This window comes from Electrophorus electricus, chromosome 11 (assembly GCF_041902795.1).
Source record: "Electrophorus electricus isolate QZ-2024a chromosome 11, ASM4190279v1, whole genome shotgun sequence".
Taxonomy (NCBI): domain Eukaryota; kingdom Metazoa; phylum Chordata; class Actinopteri; order Gymnotiformes; family Gymnotidae; genus Electrophorus; species Electrophorus electricus.
This window is the reverse complement of record NC_137507.1, coordinates 22,516,334-22,525,354: the sequence shown is the minus strand read 5'-3', so window position 1 is coordinate 22,525,354 and position 9,021 is coordinate 22,516,334. Positions and strand designations below refer to the sequence as shown.

Sequence of the window (9,021 nt, the reverse complement as noted above, 5' to 3'; positions counted from 1 at the left end):
TCATAAAAATAATACCATACAGGGATATTTAAATTAATTTTTTACAATATTTTTATAGAACAGTATAACCATACATTGGATAAACAAGGTAATACAGACAGTGACAAAATCTTATAATTCTAAGTGGAAGTGTCAGCACTTTTTACAATAATTCAATTGTAAAGCAGAATGAATACTGTGCACATTAATATGTTTTCACTTTTTAATATGAGCTCTTATTTTTATCATATGAGAAAGTTATCTTGCTCTAAAGCAGAATATTTGCATTTGCTTTTTGCATGGAACAGGCTAATCCAGCAGCAGATATATGCATCCCGAAGTTTTTTTTTTGCTAGAGAACAAAGAAGTATGGCATAGGGTAATACAACCTGATTCCAGCTGTCATGTGTCCTGCAGTGTTATCTGTATCCAGCATGATCTCACTGTGAAACGGACTGATTGGTTCAATGAAGCAACAAACTAAGCAACAACATGAAGCACCAACAAATGTTTCATACATGTAATGCTGGAAAAAAATGAGTTTATTATTATTATTATTATTATTATTATTATTATTAATAAAATAGGGCCTTTCTCACACTCAATGTCACTTTATAGTATTATATCAAAGACACACACACAGAAAAATGTAATAAGAAGCTAAGAGGAGGAAAGGTTATATTAGGAGAGGTAGCTAGGTTTTCCGCTGGGACTGAAAATACTGCAGAACACAGTCACAAGGACATTGTACTGCTGAATGATCCATCTCCAATAGTGGCTCCCATAATAATCTTGGTTTGAGGGACCACCAGTAGACCAGGTCCAGAGGACATTAGCATCCTTTAGCAAGGTGAATGCTTCCAAGAGGTAACCTAATGTAAAGAGATAATGACTTGAAACTATATCAAGCAATATTAAACAATATTAAATTTTTTGATCCAGTGCTGTTGAGTAACTCACCCTCACCCTGTTAGTAGGGAACTCTAGACACTGAAGGTATGTTACATGGTATGTGTTTGGTGTGTCCCTCAAAAGACATGCCCAAAGAATGTGTAGGGTAGTGGATGATGGAACCCAGAACACCTGAGAGACATATGCAGATTTTTACAGAGTGCAATTTGACCCAAGTAGTAGCATAAGTAAAATGACATAGTAAATGTGTGTCTAGAAGTATCTTAAGTCCAAAAGGAAGCCATAACAAGTTTTTGTTCACTTTTATTGGTTCACTTTGGATGCACTTAAAGCAGATTTCATATATTTCTGTTCAAGTTTATTGATCTTCATTACTGGGTTATGGTAAGGTAAGGGTTAGTTACAGCAACCCTAAAAATGAAGCCTATGTTATTTGGTAGAGTATGTGTGGAGCCTTATAAAACTCCACCCTTCTTTTTTTCCTGCTGTAGAATGTTTGTAAGGTTTTTGTCCTTGAACTGGAAGATATTTGTGGAGAATATGAAATTTTTGCAATGCCCTTCAACAAGGCAAGCTTCAACAGAACTTTCCATGGATGGGTACAAGACCCATTTGTTCTTAGTAACTTCTGACCTATAATAAAAATGTTTTGTTTAGTGTAGGTCTGTGGTAGTAAGCCTGAGAACACAAATTTTTGTTTCAAGACAAAAAACAAACAAATAAAAACAACAACAACCAAAAAAAAACTTTTATATAGTGTGTGTTGTTTGCATTTGACATTATTTCATAGATTTAAGACCAAAAAAATCAACTTCTAGTGCTGAAGGGCCACATTGCTGCATATGTAACATTTTCCTCCCTTTAGTACATGTGAACGCATTTCTGAAGGGCTTAGGAGGCTGAGGAGCTGAGAAGTTAAAACAAAACTTGTGCTTATGCTCGTCGTCCTTTCTAGCTGGCTAACTGAGCTGGCTGTCTTGGCTGGCTAACTAAGCTTGATGAATAACTTTAATATAAGATCATTTTACTCAACAATCCGCATTAGGGAGTCGAGCTGCAAGATCACAGCGCAAGCAGCACTTCTTCACCGCACATACAGTACATGCTACCTTTTAAAACCATATACTAATCTTTTTCCCTCAAACAGGCATTCTGCTACTAGGTATGCAAAGTTATAGAGATGTTATCAAGAAATCAGGACATTCCTGTTCTAGTGCTAATCACTCCTTGCACTCTTTTACATCTTGATGAGATTGTAATATTCTGGTAATGTGGTGTTATTATCATTTCTTATTATGCAGCCAAGCAAGCTTGAAGTTTAAAATCTACATGAACCTGTTAACACTCTGAGTACATTAATAAGTGAAACCAAATTAGGAATCAATTAAATAAAAAAAATTCCCCATATATTGGAAGTAGCCAACTAACAATGTTCATGAAAAAAAGGAGTAAGGCCAGCACTGTGGTTTAACACCCATGCCTTAAGCAATAGATGAGTGTTAAAATAGCTTTGGGCATACAAAACAGACTGGACATTCATTGTTAACAGTTTCATTAAACAGGACTGATTTCAAACCTGCTCAGGTACCCTAACAGCCATCGCCTACACTCAATCTGAAGCATATAAGTGCAGTCCAGTTAATACTGACATGAGCACTGGGCCTAAGGTTAATTTGTTATCTATAATCTGTTAATCGCTAATCTGAAGATGAAAAAAATCTTAAATTTGAAAATCTCACTTACCTCCAACTTGTGCTGCTGATATTTCATGATATCAAAGTGATGGAAAACAAGAGAAAGAAAAGAAATAGGAAGCAAAAGGGAGAAAGAGAAATGCAGAAAAATTGCATCAGGATTAACAGGATTCATCGATTTTAACATACAGTAATAATACACATTAGTGTGATTAGTCGTGTGGAGATAAAACTTGGCTGTTTTGCACCCAGGCATATTTTACAGGTTAAGATATTTTGTATCCTTAATCTCACATAGAGTCAAACTGCATGTAGGTAGAACAATTTAACAATTGACTAACAACTGACTAACTGTGTCGATTAATCCCTCTAGTAAAGTTTTATCCATTTTAAGCAATTCATTCTATGTTATATTCATGTTATATGTTTTTTTTCTATATATTAATTCAATCCTAATCTATATACAGATCATTTAACTATCACATTTTTATTTGTGTCCCAGGTATGTGTTCATTTAGTAATTTTGAAGAAAATATTTTTGGAGTGTTTCACATTTGATTGTGTAACGAATGCCCGAGTGCCGCGGGGTGTGGAACAGGGCGCACAAGACTCTCTCGACGGAGTGAAACATTTAATGACATAAAACATTTAGGACAATAGTAGTACTCACACATAACAGTAACATCGAACATATACACACCTAACGCTAAGGATAACATAGACATACGCTAAACAAACACCAACAAGGGCTACACGAACATGGACATCAACATTATACGCAGACGCTAAGAAACAATGACCAACCGTGAAGGGAGTACTGACAGGGGTTTAAATAGCCCAGCAAACACTGACGCTTAAGCCCGTGACAGACTGAGTAATGCTAATTCTCTAACGGGGTATCACTAACTCAGTTGAAACATTTCAGTGCTATGCTAACACCATTGATAACTTAAAAAAAAGAATACCAGTTGTTTAAAGTATTTGTACATTCTGTATGACTCACCATGTTTTTTGGACATCACGAAGCTTAGGAAGATAAGACCAGTGAAGACTACTGCTGCTAGCAGGAGAACCACAACGGTGATCATGTACATTCCTGGGATAACATTTGCTAACTTCAACATTTTGAAGCAGATTTATAGATAACAATACAACACTAGGAATACACATATTGTCTATGCAAAAAAAACGTCTACTGACACATGTTAGTAATGCTGAGCTTTGAGTCTAAGTGACCAAAGAAACGACGTAAAACGTACCATCTGAATTCTCGAGGTAATGGAGCTTTTCCAATAGTTTGGCACATTCCTCCTCTAGCTGCAAACCCTTTACAATAGAGCGCGCAGTATCGTGATTCCATATCTGCCCCAAAGTACCTCGCTGAGGCTCATGCGCCGTCCATGTGTCGTTGGCTGGATATAAAGCCAAAATATATTTGCCATTCTGGTTGGACCACAAAACAACTCGTTGTCCTTTCAGTCTGCACTCCCGCAAAGGAATGTAGTTGAGATTGTCTGAGGATTTAAAATAGGCAAAGCACAGTAGCACGGTGTCAAACTTGTTTGCATCAAGGATCATTAAACTGAAAAAAGTAAAATGTTATTTTAAGACATTCTTACTTGGAAAGGAACTGTTATTCTCTACAGTTATCAGTGAATCGATGGATATTGCAGTGGTGGTGATATTGTACACCCCGTCGTGGAGAAGACCTACTGAAACACCGTTGACCCAGACAGCCTCCTTCATAGCCCCACTGTCCTTCACAACTCCTGTGCGACTGTACTGAATAACTGCGTCTGTACAGAAAATCCAACAGTTAAAATAACTCCCACACAGTCCAAGTTACTCTCCAAGTGTTGACACTGATTCAGTGTATCTCGAGTTCATTCTGCACTGGACACTGCTATGTTGCAAAAATACATCGAAATAGTTGGTACGTGCATTCCCGAGAATATTTAAACGGAAATGCAACGTTGGATAAGGACTTGGTGAAACTATTAGTGTTAAAATATGCACGGATTAGATCTGCAAATTAAATAGGTCTGGCTAATAAGATAAATATTTACCGTCTGAAATACCCAAAGACAGGTCCCAAAGAAAAGCCAGTTGTATAACGAGCAGCATCTCCATTAGACAGGAGATTCGGTTCTTCTACTTTCTATTAGGTTATTTGCGGTTTCTCTTCAAATTGCCGATTCACTATGAAAAGTTAAACTTCACTATAGAAGTTAAAATTCAGCCGTAACCGAAAGCATTCGTGCGAAATGATTTCCACGCACATCGAAAACAAAATCGCTTTTTTCTTGGGCTTCCTAAATGCGCTCTTCTCCGATATTATTTGTAGGAAGGAGAATAACCGGGGGGGCGGGGGGGGGGGGGGGGTGCATACTTCACTCATAGTAAGCAACCTAGAGAAACAGTTTGTTCATAGGACATGAAGTCTTCGTTATAAAGCCTACTGACGATGTACTGTTATTATCTAAATAATAATACAATACGCTATTAGATATTTTATCAAACAGTAGGCCAGATCAAATAGTAATGCACATTAAGCAGGTTTTGGATGGCCTCTTTAACTGTGCTACATACTGCTGAAAATAAGAAAACCGGGAAGTCCAGACTGACAGCCATGGAGTGATCACAGACCCTGGGTAACCACATTCCACTCTGTTGTAACCAGATTTTAGTTATTGAAATATGAACAAAGTACTAATTCTGAATCTTCTCCTCATGTCTACAAAGAACACTACAGACCCCACTGGATTTTCACATGCTGTTTAACAACTCTTTGTCTTTTCTGACACCCATTACATTTGTCCCAGCGTGACTACTGATTCACTGACAGTCAAAGTACAAACAGAGAGGAGTGCAACATGTCACCAGTACTGAGTGATACATTTGACATTTTTTAGTGCAATAGTTAATTGTTGCTCACATTCTGACCCTTTTCCCCCAGATATATAAAGTGAAAACCTAAAGAGGCCAAAGATTTCTTCTTTGTTTCTCTTTGGCACAGATTGTGTTTATGAGTAACCTTATACATGTGTGAGTTTCTGCATAATACAAGATTATGGTTATTAGAGAGGACACAATGTTTATTGGGCTAAAGTAAGAAAACCTGATATCTTGTACTAATATTTGTATTAGACTTTTGTGCAAATTTTTCGAGACACTCCAAAAGCTTGTATATGTGATGCCATTTGTATAATGGAATACATAGGTTATACTGTGGAGTAAAAGTGTGCGTGCTGTGTGTCTGGGGGATATTTAAATATTTTTTTTAAGATTTCTATTTTAACCAGCATAAAGCAGAAATGCAAAGAAAAAAAATCTGAGGGAATTCTTCCAACCACACAGCAAAAAATAAATAACCCTGACATACACGGGACATTCATGTGATACACGTTTTGTTGCAGTAATCTTCAAACTGTATCTTCGTGACTAATATAGCTATAATTGTAGTTAGTATGCTTAACATAAAGGTGCACGATATATATATATATATATATATATATATATATATATATATATATATATATATATATATATATATATATATATATATATATATATATATATATATATAAATATTTGGCAAATGTTTAGATGAAGAGCACAAAAATGCATTTAAAATTGTAATGTTTGTAAACAAACTTTAAATATAGATATGGCATCTTATTACTTATATAAAAAAACCCATTGTGAATCAAACTATAACCGTAAATGTACTACTCAAGAAAGAACATTTGCCATATCTAAACTTCCAATATTCCAAGCTATGTGGTAATTTCAAAATAAGATCACTGAAATTAATATTCCTTGACACACACACCCTCCCACACACCATATGTATGTCATATTATGTTGCAGATTTGCTTAACTGGTCACTGAAAACTAGGTCTAAGCAAAGTTAAATATTCAACTTCACATGGGTTTTATTGTAACTCACCTGCAATTTAAGTCTGCAGTTTATTGTTATAGATACACTTGTGACAAACAGGTGCCAGGCCACACAGTGGCTGTTGAGTGTGGCCCGAGTGCCACAGGGCGAGGAGCAGGATGTACAGACTTGCTCAACGGAGACAGACATTTATTGATGAACATTCACAACATCATCACTCACATATAATACAAATAGTGAACACAAACATGGGCACTGAGAAGGTGAACAGAGGCACAAACATGAACAAGAACAGGATTAATGACTGACCATAATGCACACACTAACAAGGGTTTAAATACATACAAACAAGACAAGACTAAACCGATGCAGGTGTGTGCTTAACAACTTAGGCATGGTTACAAATGATGCACAGTCAACGAAGACCTCCCACATCACACGGCGGGCCATATCACATGACCAGTAGAAGGGGAGTGTTCCGTGACAGATGTACATTGCATATATTGTATATTGCACAATATGTTGACAGTAAAAAAACAACAATAACTTTCATTTGTATAACACTTTTCTCAAAAAGGATGTGTAACAAATCATCAATAAACAATAAATGGCAACAAAACATGCAAACATTACACCCAAAATTCACCACAAACTACACAGAACAGCTTTATAACTGGATACTGTGATAATATTATCCAGTCATAATATGCAGTAAAAGGACTTTAAGAGAGATAGTATATTGATGAATAAAGAACAGGCTGTTGCATGACACACAAAAGAGTGAAAGCACTGAGTGAGGAGATTGCATTCACCATAAGCAATAATTTCATTCAATTTCATTGATTAACACTGACCTTAAACCTGCTTAACCACCCTAACCAGAATGGGCTGGGATCAGTGGGAAAACACATAGGTGCAACTTCTCCCCAGCTCATGACCTCACTTGTCAACACAATATCATCTTTTTTCTTATTTTTATCAACTTCTAATGCATTGTACTGCTTATTTTATCCTTTAGATACATAACAATCTACAGTTCAATGTAAGCAAGTCACCCATGCAAGGTAAAGAAGAGTATACAGCTCCTGAAAAAGACATTACAGCAATTAAATTAAACCTAATCAGGCACTTGTAAGATTTTATATTTGCACTTGACCTGTCTTGTTTAGTAATTGCTGTTGAATTATATTTTATTGTGTAGTGAAGTATTGTATTGTGTAGTATTGTATTGTATAGTATTGTATTTTAGCTCTCATTCTAGGTTTCAGCACTTACACTTGATTCTAGCAGTTTATTGTTTTAGAGTATTTTGGAGTCTAACCTAATTGTAATAGCTAAGGATCTTAAAGTAGACATCTTAAGCTGTTTTCTAAGTCGCTCTGGATAAGCATCTGCTTAACGCCAAATGTAAATTTACATTATAAATGCCCCAGGAGCTTCCGTTAGTGTCCAGCAGGGGGCAGAATGTCACATATATGGTGTTACACTACGCTGATGGGGTTGAACATGCCTCCATAGAAAAAATATTTTTACTACTATTAATACTTCAAAATAATCTGTTATTGTATTTTTATGTGATGTATTTTATGTTGTGATGTATTTTATTTTATTTCTTCTTGTTCAGAAGAAAGTGTGTGTTAATGGAATATTTCCATAATATGAATCTAATGTAATAACAAAGGCAATATCAGCATGAATGGTAGAATATGATAAGTGTGCTGCCGTTTGTAAGTGATTAAGACTAACTGGTCTCACATTCAAAACACGAAAAGATTTTATGCAAGACTCAAGACAGTAGAAAAACTGTATGTCATTTAGTTCTTACTGACCTTCATTCACATTAACTGAATTGTGAACTGAACTGAATACAAGAAATAAAATAAATTATGAGGTCATTACCCATTACCAAGGAGACAGCTCTCCTCGGCTCTTCTCTCTCTCTAACTTTCTCTCTCTCTCTTTTTGTCTCTCTCTCTCTCTCTTTCTCTGTTTTCACAAAAATGTAACTATACAGTCCCTATTGGCAAGTGTTCTTGACACTATTTAATTTCACACAGGCAATTTAAGTATGGATGAAATAGAAACTCATAACATTAAAATCTGATTGCATTCACAGGTGATAGTAAATCCTTAATTTTAGTCCAGGATGAAATACAAGTTAGAACTATCATTATAGGTCTTAATTTCTCGGAAATATACTGTCACAGATGAAGAATGTGCAGATGAAAAAGAAAGAGTCTCCAACAGAAGTGTTTAATGAAATGAACAAAATCAAAAGACAACATAAAAGTATACTATCTACAACAAAAGAAGCCAGCATAAAATCAATGACTGACAAATGGTCATGCAAACTAAACAGGCTTAAAAAAACAAAACAAAAAACATAATCATATAATAACCCTGAGGGGGGTGCAACAATAAGACACAACACACACCACCTGAAGGAGATGTGGACAAATATAAATAAGACATTTACATTTACATTTACAGCATTTAGCAAATGCTCTTATCCAGAGCGACTTACAAAGTGCTTTG

The 9,021-nt window shown here is 35.7% G+C and overlaps 1 protein-coding gene across 17 annotated transcripts; it reads right to left on the bottom strand.

Moving 5' to 3' along the window:
• Positions 1-33: 33 nt before the first annotated feature.
• On the bottom strand, positions 34-4,929 carry LOC113590189 (uncharacterized). 17 transcript variants are annotated; one of them, XM_027030220.3, is made up of 7 exons: positions 4,652-4,929; positions 4,205-4,381; positions 3,845-4,099; positions 3,589-3,681; positions 2,635-2,649; positions 940-1,062; positions 34-851 (listed from the first exon to the last, which is right to left on the bottom strand). In XM_027030220.3, the coding sequence occupies exons 1-6, from the start codon at positions 4,713-4,715 to the stop codon at positions 950-952; spliced, it is 717 nt and encodes a 238-aa protein (XP_026886021.1). In that variant the 5' UTR covers positions 4,716-4,929; the 3' UTR covers positions 34-851; positions 940-949. The 17 variants fall into 17 exon arrangements, with proteins under 17 accessions (XP_026886021.1, XP_026886029.1, XP_026886038.1 ...); XM_027030228.3 differs by having other exon boundaries at positions 946-1,062; XM_027030237.3 differs by having other exon boundaries at positions 2,635-2,646.
• Positions 4,930-9,021: the final 4,092 nt, after the last annotated feature.

Bases quoted from the DNA above. Each gene is read 5' to 3' on its own strand.
- LOC113590189 (XM_081723107.1), bottom strand. From the start codon at position 4,715: ATGGAGATGCTGCTCGTTATACAACTGGCTTTTCTTTGGGACCTGTCT. The intron at 4,382-4,651 runs GTAAATATTTAT...TTTTCTGTACAG, and splicing joins GTCTTTGGGTATTTCAGACG to ACGCAGTTATTCAGTACAGT. The intron at 3,682-3,844 runs GTACGTTTTACG...ATGTTATCCCAG, and splicing joins TTACCTCGAGAATTCAGATG to GAATGTACATGATCACCGTT.